Source organism: Sorex araneus, chromosome 3 (assembly GCF_027595985.1).
Source record: "Sorex araneus isolate mSorAra2 chromosome 3, mSorAra2.pri, whole genome shotgun sequence".
Lineage (NCBI taxonomy): Eukaryota > Metazoa > Chordata > Mammalia > Eulipotyphla > Soricidae > Sorex > Sorex araneus.
This window is the reverse complement of record NC_073304.1, coordinates 58880944-58898935: the sequence shown is the minus strand read 5'-3', so window position 1 is coordinate 58898935 and position 17992 is coordinate 58880944. Positions and strand designations below refer to the sequence as shown.

Below are 17992 nucleotides of genomic sequence, written 5' to 3'. Positions count from 1 at the left end.
AATATTTCTTCCTTCAATGGTCTTATATAGAAAGCTCATAATTATTCAGGTTATTTCTAACAAATGGCAGTTTTAAGGGTATACTGAAATATTTGTTGACCCTTATCTGTTAAGTACAGAGATACCTTCTGCTGTAATTGACTCAGAAGCAGAATAGAGTTTACTATTAAGTACCAACTATCACTCCAGAGAAGAAATAAAACATTCAGATAAAAAACCACATTTGGTTTAGCAGTTACAACAGTCATTATCCCACAAAAACTATCTAAAATGCATAAGGGATGTAACTCAAGGAACCGGGCCATCTGAACATGTATCTTTGATCCCGGGTCTTTTATCGATTTAAAGCTTTCTAACTCAAAATCACAATTTCCTATTCAAACAGAAAACTCTGGAGGGGTGGGAGAGTGATTAAACATTGGGAAGATTGGAAGTTTTATTTTTATTTTTTTGCTGGGGGAAGGGTGGGGGATTGGGCACACCCAGCTGTACTCAGGGCATACTGCTAGTTCTGTACTCAGAGATCACTCCTTGTCAGCTTAGAGGACCATATTAAGGTGCTGGGGTTGGAACCCAGTTGGCTGTGTACAAAGCAAACACCCTACCTGATGTATTCTCACCCCAGGCCTAAAGTACAACATTTTTTGGGTACAAATAATGCAATAATAGCAGACTTTAAATATTTCATTTTACAATAGGGTTCTCAGACCTTACTAGATAAGCAGGCAAGATAAGCAGGCAAGGAAACAGAAAAAGTATGTTTTATTGGTATTTAGACCAAGCAGTTCCATTCAAATAAAAGAGAAATTTAACTAATCTAACTGAATATAACATATAAACTTTTTTGTTTCTATTCTGCCATCATAAGATTGTGTTCATGCAAGTGCAACCATCAAAACTTTCCCTTCAATAAGCATATATCATAGCACCACCTTTTATTTGCAGTACATGATGTAAATTTCATTGTCAAACATATCTGGCTTTAGCAATGTAAACATCTGCTACAAGTAAACTTTAAAGAGTAAAAGTCGATATTAATAAATCAAAAAGAAAAAATGAACATCACCACATGATATAATTCAAAAACTTATTATATAATACTGTTTTAATAAGAACTTAATAATTTCACAAAATAGAGGCAGGAACAAAAATTAATGTGTAAACTCCCAAAACAGAGTTAAAATACTGAAGAATATTAAGTAAAGTTTACCTCAGAAAAACAAGGGGAAACAACAAAATCATGTAGTGAAAACCAAATTTGTTTTAGTAGTCACAACAGTCATTTTACTGCAAAAACTTTCTAAAATGTATGCTGACAAAACGATGTCTTTTCTATCTCACTTTGGGGGATAAAATATCACATTTAGTAACCTAAGTTGGGTACTTTATGAGACTTTCGCATTTACTGTCAGCTGTAGGACTGGCACCCTACAAAACTCCTCATCCTAAATTATTTTTCCAAATGGCCAAAAACATTATCTTCATGAAAATCACCATAAACTCAAAAAATTCCTAAACAAATAATCATAAAAATAAATCTGCCTTACCCAAGTAAATACAGAATAAGTGTATACATTAATGCTAAAAATCACAGAAAAATACTCAATGAACAGAAAAAAAAAGTTCATCTTTATCATTACAGATGATGATTTTGTTCACTTTCTGGCCAAAATTAAGAAGCAAGTTTTCAAAAAGTCAGTAAGAATAATCAGTGCCACTTTGGAGTTGTCTGCAATATACAAGTGAGTTGGGTCTCTGCAGTGCAAGGCAGACTATTTTTACTCTTTAACATAATAAAGTTTTATAGACTTCAAATTTCTAACACCAGTTATAATACTGTGGCAAGCAAAAAACGAAATTTGTTCTTATTGCTCTTATATCCCAGCTAGATCTACAAAAGTGAACATTTCCCCATATTTTGTCTAAACCCACACCAAGAGTCTAGAGCAATCTCTGTTGGTTTCCACAGATAAAATGAAAAGAGAAAAAAAAAAGAAAACCAAAACATTTTATCGTCTTAAGTGTCCTTATTATGTTTAACACTTCAAGCAGCACTTGATACCGCAAGCTTCTTCAAGTGATCCATGAAAACTTGTAAACTAACATCATCTGTGAGAATAGGTGCTCCAGACTCCTAGAGGAACAGAAAGATATTTTCTATGAGTAATACAAAGATATTTTCTATGAATAATACAATGATTTAAAATGTGTAAGTAATGTGGAAGCAAATATTTAAAACACAGGAAACTTATTTACAGCAGAATACCCATGTTCCTATTGTGTAACAAGGAACCCAACTGGCCATATTTCTAGTTCCTCAGAGGGGGATTCTCTACCGGTGAAATTTCAGGATCTCCTGAGATCACACCTGAGCTTAGGCTGAGATAAGTAACCCACGATGGGGGCCAGGAACCAGAAAAACTAAGACTTCATAATAACCCAAAGTCAAGCAGTCGGACTGAGTTCAATTACAGAACCAATGATTCAATCCTAAGAAGCACTGCCCAAAATTCTAGACACCAAAACTCAGTGGTATTTTCTGTTTGAAAACAAGCAGAGAGAACCTGGAGCAGGCAGCAGGGCTAAGGGCCTTATCCCCAATGTGCACAGTCCACACTAATCCCAAGTAGTCAATTTGTATTATAACTGCTGGTGTTAGAATTAGCTCAGTAGGGATTTTTTCCAATAGAGACCAGACGCAGTGGATTTCCTTGTGGCCAGGTCTACTAACGCGTGGCCTGGCGATGGAGTGCTGCTGAGACGCAGAAGTGCTGGCCACTAAGGCTGTACCTTAAGACCACAGGTGTCAGAGATCAGATCAGACGCAGGGCCTCAAACAAAACTCTATCACTTGAGTTACCGAACTCCAACTTAATTTTTTAGGGGGGAAGAAAGGAAGTGTGGGGAATGGAAGTGGGCCACACCTGGCTGTGTTCAGGACTTACTTCTAGCTCTGAGCTAACGCTTCACCCTGGGCAGGGCTTGGATACGCAGTGCCAGGGATGGAACTGAGAGACACCTACATGCAAGGTAAGCACTTTACCTGCTGTACTCTCTCTCTGTTCCTATAATTTTTAAAGTAGTAAAGTGTTTTCTTTGAATATATTGGTGCTTTTGTTTTCTTCTTTTTTTTTTTTTTTTTGGCTTTTTTGGGCCACAATACCCAGCATTACTCCTGGTTCTGCACTCAGGAATTACTCCTAGAGGTGCTCAGGGAGCCATGTGAAATGCTGGGGATTGAACCTGGTTGGCCACATGCAAGGCAAACATCCTACCAGCTGTATTATCACTCCAGTCCCTATATTGGTATTTTTATCGCTTACTAAGGAGTAAGTCTCCCAAGGTAAGATTACTGTTGACTATTCACTAAAATAAAATTGCAACTGTACATATTTGAACAGAAATGCCAGTAGTAAAAGAAGAAAATGTATTCACTGCTGAGTCTCACTTTTTCCCCTCTCCTGAGCTCTAGATACTGCAGTACCAAGATCTCGGGCCTTGAGCCTCATCTTTTCTCTATTTCATTCACTTCACAGCCATCCCTCTGGCCTTTAAATGTCTGTCAGGGCTTCTCGCTTATTTTTTTTTCCAGCAGCAGCAAAGAAAGCAAGTAGATTTAAGCAAAGTACACTCCATGGAGAACAGGGGAGTGTGGACAGCACAACAGGACATTGTGGTCACCCCACCTTTAGCACAAAACACTCCAGACAGCTGGAGTGGGACAACCCTGTGAACTGTAGTCGACTACCATCACTTTTATCAAATGATGCTTAGAAATTTTCAATTCATTTTCACTGATTTCTGTAGGTTCTAAGCAATTAAGAAGAATTAATAAGGGGTACTCCTAACTTCCTTTTTTTAAAAAGTAAAATACTTTTAGTTTGGAAGCATAAGAGAGGAGAGAAAAGAAAGAATTCAACAATAATTAAAAAAAAAAAAGGTTACACACCCCAAGCTGGGATGTGGATGAATTTCAAATGTAATGCACCTAACTTACATTTTAATAAAAACTGTATTGACAGAATGACCTTGGTAATATAGTCCTTAAAGCTAAGTTTTATTACATCAAGAAAAACGTTTTCTAGAACACTGTATAACCAGGTTTTGAAATCTTCATCTAATACTCAATTTCTTATATAATCAGTAAATATAAAGAGTCTAAATCAGGAAAATTATGTAATTTTCAAACTAGCAAATTGGTTACAAATGTGAGAAAAGCATTTATAGATACTGGAGTTCTGTACGACATAACCACAGGCACAGTCACCTCTCTTGAATTAAGGAAAATCCATTTGATTATGTACTTTCATGTTTGTTTAAAGAACTGAAAACTCGGGTTAGAGCGACAGCACAGCGGGTGGGCGTTTGCCTTGCACACAACAGACCTGGGTTCAATTCCCAGCATCCCATATAGTCCCCCAAGCACCACCAGGAGTAATTCCTGAGTGCATGAGAAAGGAATAACCCCTGTACATCATCGGGTGTGACCCAAAAAAAGAAAAAAAGCAAGCAAAAAAAAAAAAAAAGAAAGAAAGAAAGAACTGAAAACTTTGATAGAAAACAGCAACTGCACTATACATGCCAAGGTTTAATGGCATCATTCTGCTTGTACTTAAATCCTGGCTCTGCCACTTACTGCCTGTGTTACTATGAGGAGATCACTTACGTGCTCTGTGTCTTAGTTTCTTCAGCTGAAAATTAAGAATAACTAGAACTATTTCATCTGATTGATGTAATAGTTAAATCATGTAAAAAAAATAGAAAAATACCTGAGACAAAGTGTAGGCATACAACAAACTTTAGCTTCTATTATTACCTCTTGAAAAATCTTTATGACTAATACTTTTTCATGTTCTACATCCATGGGGGCTGGAGGGATAGCACAGCAGGTAGGGCGTTGGCCTTGCATGCGGCTGACCCGGGTTCGAGTTCCAGCATCCCATATGGTTACTCAAGTACCACCAGGAGTAATTCCTGAGTGCAGAGCCAGATCCCATATGGTTCCCCCGAACACAGCCAGGAGTAATTCCTGAGTGCAGAGCCAGGAGTAACCCCTGAGCACTGCCGGGTATGACAGAAAAGAAAACAGTTTGGGCTGGAGCAATAGTACAGTGGGTAGGGCATTCGCCTTGCACTCGGCCGACCTGGGTTCGATTTCTCCGCCCCCTCAGAGAGCCAGGTAAGTTACCAAGAGTATCTCGCTGCACGGCAGAGCCGGGCAAGATACCCGTGGTGTATTCTATATGCCAAAAACAGTAACAACAAATTTCACATGGAGACGTTACTGGTGCCCGCTCGAGCAAATCAATGAGCAAAGGGATGATGGTGATACAGTTCTACATCCTTATTTAACACAAAGAAGCAAACTTCTCAAATATGAGGCAAATTAATCTGGTAGCTTCTAAATTTTACTTTATGTAACTATTCCTGACTTGCTCCACCCCACCCCAACCCCCATTTTATATATTTTCTATCTCAATCCACCTAATCTCAGAGATTCATTTCTCTAGGCTATGTGTGTGTGTAGGAATTTTACAGATACTAATAATAACTCAGTTTTATCAAACATTTGCCACTGGTTGATCTGAATTCCTCCAATGTACCTTTTCTCCCTTTAAAGCATATACCAAGGATTAGACAGAAATGTCTAAGCTTGAATCAGCCTGTGCAGTGCCTTCAGCACAGCCACGGCAACAGTGTAGCGCTGGTGCCCTCTTCAGGCCATCCAGAGAACACAACACCAGGTACTTGGGCCTCTGACAAAGAAAAAACTAATGCATTTCTTTTTTTTTTGCTTTTTGGGTCACACCTGGCGATGCACAGGGGTTACTCCTGGCTCTACACTCAGGAATTACCCCTGGCCGTGCTCAGGGGACCATATGGGATGCTGGGATTTGAACCCAGGTCTGCCGCGTGCAAGGCAAACGCCCTACCCGCTGTGCTATCTCTCCAGCCCCAAAACTAATGCATTTCTTAGATGCTGTAATTTTAAGTGAAATGACTGCCTACCAAAATCATCAATTTACCTTAATAATTAAAAATTTGGATTCTCAGGTAAGACTCAGCTGGGTAGTATACCATGAGTAAGCTATATAACATGATTTAAGTAAGTTACTTAACTTTTATACAAGCACCAATTTCCTCTCTGGTTTTCAATTTTTGTTTTGTTCTATTTATAGGAGAGCCCTTCAAACAGTGCTCAGGGGGCACAGGAGCCACTCTCGGTGCTACTCAGCCAGCAGCCCCTGAGGATGTAATGCTGCTTGAGCCACACCAGATGTGCTCAGAGGCCTCCAGGACCAAACCCGGAGATGCTGGAGAGATGGTGCAGTGCCAGGCATCAAACCCAAATCAGGTGCATGCTGTGTCTGCACCCTCATCACTGTACTACCTCCCATTCCACTCTACTTCCTTTTTTGATGTAGGTTGAAAGTACCCACATCAGAGAAGTGCTTTGCCATTTAAGAGTTCAGCGGACTGAAGAAACAGATGACGGGCAAAGTACATGCTTTGCACATGGGAGGTCCCAGTTCAATGCCTGCACTGCAGTCTCCTCTTAGTCACAAGGAGAAGACAGAGCTGGTATTAGCCCCCAAGCCCTGCTGGCTATGACCTAAAAACAAGAGGAAAAAAGGACCATTTGGGCCAGAGTCATAGTACAGTGAGTGGGGCACTTGCCTGGTATGTGGGTGACCCAGATTCAATTCCTGGCACCCCGCATAATTCTCTGAGTACCGCCAGAAGAGATCCCTAAGTGCAGAGCCAGGACTAAGCCCTGATCATTGCCAGGTGTGGCCCAAAATGCCAAATAAAATAAAATTTAAAATTAGCATAGGTCCCGACAGATAGTATAGCAGGTAGGGTTCTTGCCTATAAAGTAGACCCAAATTCGATCCCCAGAACCATATATGGTCCCCCAAGCCCCATCAGGAGTGATCCCTAAGCTGAGACAGGAATAAGCCCTACATACCATCAGTGTGGCACAAAAACAAACAAAAAATCACAGATTCAGAGAAAGAACTGTTTATTGTGCCTCTAACATCACTAACTCCAGCAATAATAATGAACTTCAAACTTTTCTGTTTTATTTCTGGGCCACACCTAGCTGTGCTCGGGGCTTACTCCTGGCTCTGCACTCAGGAATTATTCCTGGCAGTGCTTGGGGGACCATATGGGAACCAAAGAGAAGTCAGGAATCAAACCCAGTTGGCTGCATGCAAAGAAAACACCCTACCCACTGCACTTCTGCTCCAGCCCCTAAACTTCAAACTTTTAAACTTCAAATTTTTAAATAAGTTTTCTTTCCTACTTGAAATAACAATTTTTTTCCACTGATAACAAGGAAAACTAATAGTACTACTGAGTACTGCAATGCATGCCAAGCAAGTATTTCTAAACTTTGTAACAGAAAAGAAAGCCAAAAAAAGTGAAGTAACTTGCAGAGTGTGCATTTTTAACTACCAGTCCCAAACAAAGTTTCTCCATTCTTAACAATTCAACGGGTTCTTTATAAGTCTACCAACAACTCAGTTTTGAAATTTAAACCCAGAAAAATCAAAGGGGCAGTCATTTTCATATTCTAGGAAACTTAGTCACAGAGTACTAAAAAGTACTAAAATAATACTCAGCTGACTAGAATTAAGAGTAATGAAGATTGACCATGACACACTCAATACTCCCACCTCTCACATAATATTATACCAGGCTTTTTTGTCCCCCTAGTGAGTGAAACAGGCTGAGTGAAACTGAAGATGACCCATTTTTTTGAGCACAAGTTTTTTCTCTCACCCATGCTATGTTCCCTTTTCATAATCCTGAGTAAGTTCCTTCCCCTGCTCTAGAACTCTCTCACATTTCAGGACTTTTAGATCTTGCACCCAATTTATTATCACAAAGGTGCATTCACCCTCAATTTTTTCACAGACCTCCTATACCATTATCCTCAGTAAAACTATTGTATTCAATATAAGATGTTGAAAGATTTTTGGAAAGTCAGAAATGAAAATGGCAGTGAGTTTAAGCAATTTATAAATAAATGAAAGGGACAAAAATAAGTGAAAGCTAGGGATATTACACAAATCCAATCAGTCACTCAGCAGAAAGGTTTCCTGGAGGCAGTGAATTCTGAATTCAGTGTTCAGGGATAACCAAGTTATTACAGGGGTGACAGGGACAGAGCGTCAGAGATGGAAACCTGCGTAGTATTCAAATTGGTATAAGAAATCCAGTTTGACTAAAAAGACAGAGCAATAAAGAGAAAAATGCATTTGATTTATAGGATAAAAGATTCAACAGCAACATAAAGAGTTTCTAGAACTCAATAAGGAGCTGTTGAAGCAGACAAGTAGTGCGATGACTATGAAGTGCTCAGAGGGAGACCATTTGATCAATGACAGAACGGAAGAAGAAGCTGACACAATGAGTCCAAGTAATTCCAACAGTTCATGTAGATAGGAACAAGGCTTGCTAGGGACAGGGAGAGGAGGGGATGTCAAGTGTGACATTTCAAAGTACTTCTGAAAATTAGTGGCAGAAGTCAGAAAACATAAATGACTAGAGATTAAAGATTTGAGGGTTGAAAGAGCATACAATGGGGTTCCTTGTAATGACAGGAACTTCAGGAATAATTTGATGGTATGGAAGAGCTAAGAAAAAACTGGGATGTGCTGATTATAAAATGCTTACAAGAAATAAGAGTAATCCCTGAGCACAGAGCCAGGATTAAGTCCAGAGGACAGCTGAGTATGGTGCTCATGCACACACACACCCCTCCGAAAGAAAAAAATCATCTCTATTAACTCAGTGTATAACCAAAATATCATCTTTATTAACTCAGTGTATAACCAAACACAGAGCCAGGGTTAAGTCCAAAGGACAGCTGAGTAACACACACACACACACACACACACACACACACACACACACACACTCCGAAAGAAACATTCATCTCTATTAACTCAGTGTATAACCAAACACGGAAATTTCCACGTTAGAGGATCTTCTCATTCTGTTTTTGCAAAAAATGCTCTGCTTTGTTAACAATGCTTAACCACCACAGTGGTTATGATACTTCCTCATGAAAGTTCTATTTATTTACCAAACCACCATTCTAGTAGTAAATGTCCCTTTTCTGTGCTGCTTTTCTGTTCACTCACTAGACTATACTCTCTCCTGCTGCCACCAAGTGGATTCTTCTGCTCTTCCTTTTCTTTTAGTTTTGTTTGTGGGGTTTTTGTTTTCTTTTGTTATATTTTGTTGTTGGGGGTGGGGGCGGGCGGTGAGGAGGAGACTCCAGCCTACTCCTGTCTCTACATTCAGGCATCACTACTCCTGGAGGGTTTAGGGGAGCATATGTGGTGCCAAGGATCAAACCCAGGTAGGTTACATGGCGAGCTCCCTACCCACTGCAGAGATAGTGGGTAGCCCCCACCTTCCTCTTCCAACCCACTTTATACATCCCCCTAAAAGTACACATCCCATTTGCCTGGTATTTTAATTACTCAGGTACGTATGTTATTTTTAATAGTCTATTTGTAGTTCTTCAAATGCAGATGATCACTGGGTTAAATCACCAATACAGAGTCCTGCATAACGAATACTTGATAACTGTTGATACATTATACCAAATAGTCTTAAGACTTCTAAGAAATTAAGAGAAATTAATAATAACTTGTAGGCTTTCAATCTGTCCTGCTCAACTATTATTCCTGATCTCTCCTGACTTATTGTGCTTTTTTTATGGTTCATGACGTAGAATTAAGGCAAAATCATCTCTTTCCATCCTATACTATTTTTATTGCTTTTTTGTCTCAGAGATACAGTACTAAACTTGCAATATGAAAGGTTCAATTTGATATGAATACTAATTGTATTCACTATTCTTATTTTCCATTACTTTTTATAACAGAAATTGTCACCAAATACATACTCAGTAAGAATCTATAAACACAGAAATAATTTCCAATATCTGCCATTTATACTCACCTGTCCCCAGGCATACATATTATTATGAGTCTGTGAAGGGTTGACTTTTGAAAGCAGGAAACGAGCCTTTAAAATAAAGCAGAAATAACATTATACATCAAAAATAGATTTAGTTAATCATATACTGAACAAATACATTATGCCATATAAAATTATTTATTTTATCCAATATATCTTTGAGTGAACTAAAGTTTGAGATATGAAGATTACTATATATTAAAAATAATAAACACAACTTTTCTCAAATCATCTATTTATGATAATATTCATTATAAGCCAAGTCAAAATATAAAATTTATGCATGAAAAAAATTAATGCATGCAACAATGATGAGTCATTGTGACATTTACTAAATAGTTGGTCTGATGTACCAGCAGATGTTGAAAGTCCAGAACAGGATAAAAACTAAAACCTGTAAATTCTTTTAAATAATGACTCTCAAATTTTTTAGCTATAGGCTGGCTATTCCATGAGAACCTACACAAATTTTACCTATTATCCCCATGACTTAACATGAAAATGGTAACCAGAATAAAAAGAAACAGTATTACATTTCATGAGACATTCATGTAAGAACGAGTCATAAGTTACTTAAAAAAGGAGAGTAATCACAGTTTTTGACACTTTGTAACATACGAAATCTTTTCTACTCTGTAAGCAAGCAATTTAATGTAACACCACTAGCTATAGAGCAAGAACATGGATTCAAATCCTAATTCTTCCGTTTACTGTGATTCCTAAGTTTTATTGTTTTATCTATAAAATATAAGATACAAATAGTGTTAGTTAGTGTTACCACTACTTTAAGTAGTGTTAAAGGACAAGGCATAAACTTTGCAAATACATGGCAGCTCCTATACTATATTCTATTTATTTTATATTTAGTATATTTATTTTCATACTATATAGTATGAAAATAAATACTATATAAGTATATAGAAGTATTTAAGTATATACTATGTAAGTATAGCAAAACCCTGAAAATAATTATCATTTCTGAGTAACAGCTACTGATAGTTACTATTAATACTATGATAGTTACTATTAATACTCTGCAAGACATATGATATATCTGCATGATATATCAATACACAATATACATTCTCTGTCTTCAAGGTACAATTAAGTAAACATACCCTATAATTACTAATAACTCAAAAGAAGGATGATGTGTACATATCTCTGTTTTTGTTTTGTTTTGGTTTTTGTCTTTGTTTAGGGACCACATCCAGGAGTACTCAGGGCTTACTCCTGGCTCTGTGATCAAGGATCACTCCTGGCAGTGTTCGGGGAACCATATGTGGTGCTAGGGTCAAACCTAGGTCTGCTGCCTGCAAGGCACCTACTCACTGTACTATCACTCCAGATCCTATATGTATAGAGATCTTATTTAATCCTTATTGTTCTAAAAATTCCCAAAACCTTTTTATAATACCATAATGATTTCCTACACAAGACTCTGTCTTTAAAATTAAAATTACAAAATTAGAAAAATGGAAAAAAAAAAGCATTACACAAACTTCACATTCATAAGCCCTATCAGTAAATAACAGCTTTCAATAAAGTACACCAAGTTACTTCCCAAGCTGTACATGTCTTCCCTCTCTAAAGCTGGCATATCATGATAACACCACTTTGGCTGTTGTAAGAGCTGAAATGAAGGCAGAAGACAGCAGAACTTGCCAAATTTCAGGAACCAGTCAGGAATTTTATTGTCCTGCACTCAAACCTAAGGCAAGGGCAAAGCAAGCCTCCTGTCTGTTTCCTCCCACTTCCATTTGCCAAATGGAGCAGTTCACTCACGTGAATGTCAGAAGGCACACAAAAGCAACTAATTATAAATTTGGCAACAAATAAATACAAAAACAGAGTAAAGCCCCTACCTGGCTGCCCCCGTGTTCAGTGTCGATGTATCTGGGCATGGGAAACCGGGAGTGAAGAATCTCCTGCGCGTCATCCACAGGGGCTTGCAGAAGGTGGCGAAAATTTTCATATTCAGGCATATCCTGGTAACCTGATTTACGCCATTGTGCTATGGTCTAATTTGAAAATAATTAAAGTGATCATTATTTTTAAGTTCTTACTTATCCAAGAATACAAAGAATATTTTGCCCAAAGGAAACAGTTTTAAAATTATAGAACACTGATGCATTTAATTCAAAAATTTTTAACAATACTAGGTTTAGTATTCTTGAGTGAATAGATGTATGTACTATGTAGATGTATTTGTTCTCTTTTATCTATATAACTTACTTTTGGTCTGGTGGTCACACCAGGCAATGATTAAGAACTACTCCCCCTCTGTGTTTGGGGTTGCTCCTGGCAGTGCTCAGGGGACCTTATGGGATGCCAGGAATTGAACGTGGGTCTCGCATAATTCAAGGCAAATGCCCTGCCTGGTATACTATTTCTCTGACCCCCTAAAATCTTTGCTAATAAAGCTACATTCAACCAATATAACATTTAAAACTTCATAAAATTATAGAAACAAAATATCTGTAGAACACAGGGAAGAACTTTTCAGTTAAATAAATAGCTGCAAAAATATGTAATTAAATCATTCAAAAATTTGGTTTCTGAGGTAATTGAATCGGTCAATGTATAGCTATATATCTTCTTATATTTCTACATTTAATAAAGGAATAATCATCTGCCTTCTTTTTTTTCTCCTTAATTAGCAAGCTGAGTAAGTCAAAATCACTAACACAAGAACACTAGCTGTGTTATATCACAGGCATCAACGTTTAAAAAACAGCATTTTAAGCAAGGGTTTAAGCAAGGGATGTGGCTCAGTGGCAGAGCACAGGCTTCATGTGTATAATAAGAAGGAGCTGGGTTCCAGCCATGGCACCATTGAAAAAAAAAAAAAACACACAGGGGACAGTACCTGTTCAAGTAAAAAACAACAATCAAGCTTTCAAAAGTCTGGATAGTATTAAAGGATACTTTCAGTAGTGCCTTTAACTATTACAGGGCAAATCTAAATAATCGTAGAAAAAAAAACAGGAAAAAACACTGAAAAACTCAATACTAAAAATGTAAATAGAAAAATAAATCTGCACAAACTACTAATGTGGGTCTGTGAAAAAAGAACCTCTGGGGGCCAGGAGATAGGGTAAAGAGCTGGAACACACACTTTGCATGTAAGTTTGACCCCTAGAGCCCTGCAGACAAGGCCCCTCCACCCACACCCCATGCGCCCACCACACACTGGGCTGTGGGCACTGAGCCTTCAGGCCTGTGTACCACCAGCTCAAGTGCCGCCAGTCCCCAGCCATGCTGGGGTGGCCCAAACCAAAACAAAAGAAGTGCTGCGCCTTCCTGAGCTTCCAGAGTAGTTTTTTTATACAGAAACAACTTCCGAAATAGCTGAATAAATACATGCAGAAACAAGGTTCTACTCAACATCTAGATAAATGCTCAATAGCTCCTCACATTTTCAGTTGATCATTCCGACTAAGTGATGTCATACATTTAGCTTTCTTAATTAATTGAGTTTTCAAGATCACATGGAATCTTTTTATAAGAGCCTTTGCACACTGGGGAGTAATCCGAACACTGTTGCTGCCGATGCTGCTGTTGGGCGACACCCCTTGTGCTCAAGGACTGCCTCAGGCTCAGTGCTCGAGGGGTGCTCCTGGTAGTGCTGAGGAACCTGAGGTGCCAGGGATCAAACCTGGACCTCCTGCATATGCTCCAGCCCATGAAGCTCTCTCTCCAGTCCCCGTGTGGAAAACTTTCAAAGTTACTACATAAAATAAAGGAAAGCCCACCCACTGGCAAAGGCTACCCTTTTCCCATCTCTCAAGACTAAGGCTAAACCCCCAAAGTATGCTTTTTGAAATAATTTGCACGTCTGTTTGCACAAATGGACAGAATAACCATAACAGACTATGACTGAAACCTAAAATCCTGTAGTACAAATAAATACAGTTAATAGATATTAGATATATGAAAGAAAAAGTTTGTAACAAAGAAAACAGTCATATATTCAAAGGGAGAAAGTTTCCATTATTTAAAAATTTTAAAAAGATTTCACCCATGTGCATGACTTTAACTAACATAAATTCCTACCTCTCCATGATAAATCAAAATCTGGAAGAATGTGTCCATGAGAAGAATACGATCTGCAAGAATGCTGCTGCTGTCAAGAAGAACCGGCTAATACAAAAAAAGAACATTCTCGATTAGAGGAGGAAATTACTTAGTTAAAGCCACAAAATAAATCTCAAAATATGTTTAAATTTTGAATTTTTATACTATAAATGAAAACCTTTTTTGGACCGGAGGGTATGCCTGACAGTGCCCAGGGCTTACTCCTGGCCCTGAGCTCAAGGGGCCATTTCTATTTCTGGCAGTGCTCAGGGGAATATATGTGGTGCCTGGATCAAACCTGGGTCAGCCATGTGCAAGGCAAGCACCCTACCCACTATACCCTCTTCCCATCCCTTTAAAAACTCTTGATCAATTTTTTCTTTAAAATTAAAAAATAAAATAAACAAATAAATAAAAACCAAAAAGATAGCTCAAAGTACTGGAGCACGTGGCCTGGGTTTGGTCACTGGTACTACATGATACCCCTCAGATATAGCCAGGAGAGACGCTGAATACTGCTGGGTATGGCCCCCCAAAATAAATAAATAAATAAATATATAAGAATACCTCTTGATGTTATGAACAACCTTTCTGTCTTTAGTTGTGAAGAGGATTGAATAAAACTGAGCTGTCAATTATAATAATGTCAAATTTTGCTTAAGTGTCATTTAGGTTTCTAAATTAACAGAAATGATCCAGATAAAGATAAAGTAATGATGCAAACAAGAAAGAGTGCAACTCTAAGAGAAAAGTTTTTAGAAAATAAGGTGTAAGCAAAGTCTTAAGAAAATAAATTGATGGAACTGATGTGTGGATTAAATGAAAGGTTATATTTTGACAAAAGTAGGTATTCTACTAGGGATGACAGGATGCCAATTTCTTCTAAACATTATCCTAGCTCTTTCAGTCATCTACAATTTACATGCATTATAACAAAATAAAAAGAAGAGGTATTCATAAAACTTTCCTAAATCCAAGAACTATGAGATCAAGTATCATAAAAGTAATTTTCCTAAGGATAAATAAATGTTTTATATGTGAAATCCTAAAAAAAGACCTTATAGGAAGAGAGTTATTCTGATAACTTGTGATAATTGAAGCTATCAGAAATGGAGGGTGGGCAATGGGATATATGGACGAAAGCATCTAAAAAAGTGTAAATTTCCAGCTACGAGTATGAAGGATGCAATGTACAGATGACAAATATAACTACCTCTGCTATGTATATACAAAAGTTAAGAGACTAAATCTTAGAGCTCTCATACAATCACAAGGAGAAAACATTTTTTCTCTTTATTTATAGCCAAGTAAAGTAAAAAGGAATAATGTATACCAATTATTTATCAAAACTTGAATAAAGACATATATCTCAAACAAAATACTTCTTTCCCTAGAAACCATAGGACTAATTATTAAAAAAAAATTCACCCACTACTTTTTCAAAATAGTAAATAAGGACATCATAAAGGCTCATTAATAAATATATATTTTCTCTATCCTGACCTATTCATTGAAATGGTTATGACCCATTGCATTAAAATAGTTACTTTTAAGAAGCAAGAGATCATTTTAACTGAAGAATATTTTAAAAAAATTCTTACTGATAATAGATACTATTAAGTGGAACAATTTACACAGTAATAGATAAAATTAAGTGGAACAATTTGCAAAGGGTAAATGGATGACTCTGCTACTTTTTCTAAATATACATCTTTATGATCAATTATATCTTACTAAAAGGAGACTAGAAGAGGGAGTTGGACAATGGCTCAATAGTTCGAACTGCTTGAAAGACCAGTGAGAGGGAGAGTCCAAGAGTCACTACCACCCACACCTACTGAGACATCTCGACAGCACCAACGTCTGGGCTACCGGGTAAAGTGAGGGAAATATTAGAAGAGAATGAGAATATACTAAAGCCAGAGGCTTTATTTAGAGAAAGTAACCTGTCAGAAATGACACTCTGGAACTATCTATACATTCTAGAAGCAACAATACCTCTGGACATTGTTAATAACAATAATAAATACAGGCCCTAAATGAGATGATTAACCAAATGACTGAGGGGAAAAAAAATCACATTTCACTGAATTTATTTTTTCAGTATATGTCCGAATACAGTCTAGCACAGTATTTAGCTTATCGTAAGTACACGTATTTTCAATTAATATATAAACAACTTAAGGTAACTACTCTCTAATTAAATTCTAATAATTGTATTTCAGAGAGTCTCTTGCCCGCATGCCTGGCTGTCTTCCCCAGGGCCCCTAGGAGGGGATGGGCTCCAGCTTCCCTCCCTGCCCCGAGCAGAGCTCCCGGTGGCCAAAGACCACCAGAACCTAGCCACAGCCATGCTCAAGGCCCCTCTCCACACGTTCGGACAGGCCTCATGCATGAAGGTACCGGCAGAGGAACCCAGGTGTGTGTAATCTCATCAACGGCCAACATCCAGAGACTTAAAAGCAAGCTCCCAGATATCTTATAACCTACCTTTCCATCTGGTAGAAACTAGCAAGCTACTGAGAGCTTCCTGCCCACATGGAACAGTCTCACAAGCTTCCCATGGTGTATCCATATGCCAAAGCCAGTAACCAGCTGAATCTCATTCCCCTGACCCTGAAAGAGCCTCCAATGTGGCATCGTTGGGAAAGCTGAGAAGAGAGAGGCTTCTAAGATCTCAGGAATAGGACGAATGTAGAGGTTACTGAAACCGCTCGAGCAACTTGACGATCAACGGAATTTCGTGATCATGATCGTGAATTGTATTTCAAGAAAAGCTAGTTGTTTTCAGCTTCCTGGTGGCACACATGGCAATAACAAAACCTCCTCTCTTACCTCTGGGGGCCCACTGAAAGAATATGCATACAGAATGGGCTGAATCATGATCAACGACTGGGTTAGATCTTGACGCATAAAATGGTGTCGATAATATGAACTCTCATCAGGACTGTTGTTAAAAACTTGCAAGAACGGAGATCTTCTTAAATGAAACATAAACTACAAGATAAAAAATATATATGATAATTTCAGCTGATTCTAACAGTACAAGTTAATGTCACAAAGAATTTGATTATAACTCAACAATACAAATTGTATTCCTCTGGAAAGTTCTCTCCCCAACCCCCTGCCTTTTAGAAAGTTCTTGGTCATGATTTTTTGTAACAGGGACAACTTTCTGATGCAAATGTTAAAAGATGGTCAATTAACCACATTCTTTGCTCTCATTCCTCACTATTCTGGGTCTCTTGAATACTCATTACCACTATGAAATAACTATAAAAAAATTTAAAAGTAGATTAACAAAACATCTGTTTTGTATAAATCCCCAAAACTGCACTTAGAAAATTCTTATGCTTTTTTTTTTTCTTTTTGGTTTTTGGGTCACACTTGGTGGTACTCAGAGCTTATTCCTGGCTCTGCACTCAGGGATTACTCCTGGCAAGCTTGGTGGGCAATATGGGGTACCAAAGTTCAAACCCGGGTAAGCCATATGCAAGGCTTACCCACTATACTCTTTCCCCAGTCCCAAAGTTGGCTTTTTTTTTTTCTTTTTAAGGAGAGGTCTGAGACATAGTATAGTGACTAGGACTCATGCCTAGCCAGCCTGTTTCATCCCCAGCACCATATGGTCACTATGAATATAGCACCAGGGGGCCCTAGAATTGCCAGGGTGGCCCAAGTATCGCCAGCACTACAGGGCCCAATGTGCACAGCATCCTTGGGCCCTTGCATTGAATTGCCAGCCCAGTTGCCTGAGAACCACTGGTCCTCCTGAGCATTGCTTCTCCTGAGCACTGCTTGGGAGGCCCCTACTACCATAAAGGACCTAACATAAGCACAGTTTCATTTAATACATAAGGTGTTACTTGTCCCTAAATTCCTATTTGCCACTTATAAACTACTAATTTACTAG

General features: G+C 38.1%; 1 protein-coding gene across 3 annotated transcripts in view; it reads right to left on the bottom strand.

The window, feature by feature from the left end:
• Positions 1–743: 743 nt before the first annotated feature.
• SEC23A (SEC23 homolog A, COPII coat complex component) overlaps positions 744–17992 on the bottom strand; it is a 58447-nt gene continuing 41198 nt past the window's right edge. For all 3 annotated transcript variants that reach the window (XM_055133304.1, XM_055133306.1, XM_055133303.1), the window contains exons 16-20: positions 16915–17076; positions 14059–14145; positions 11868–12023; positions 9985–10050; positions 744–2134 (exon numbers count right to left, since the gene is read on the bottom strand). In XM_055133304.1, the coding sequence (XP_054989279.1) occupies positions 2045–2134; positions 9985–10050; positions 11868–12023; positions 14059–14145; positions 16915–17076 (561 nt within the window). In that variant the 3' untranslated portion in view covers positions 744–2044. The remainder of the gene's footprint in view (positions 2135–9984; positions 10051–11867; positions 12024–14058; positions 14146–16914; positions 17077–17992) is intronic.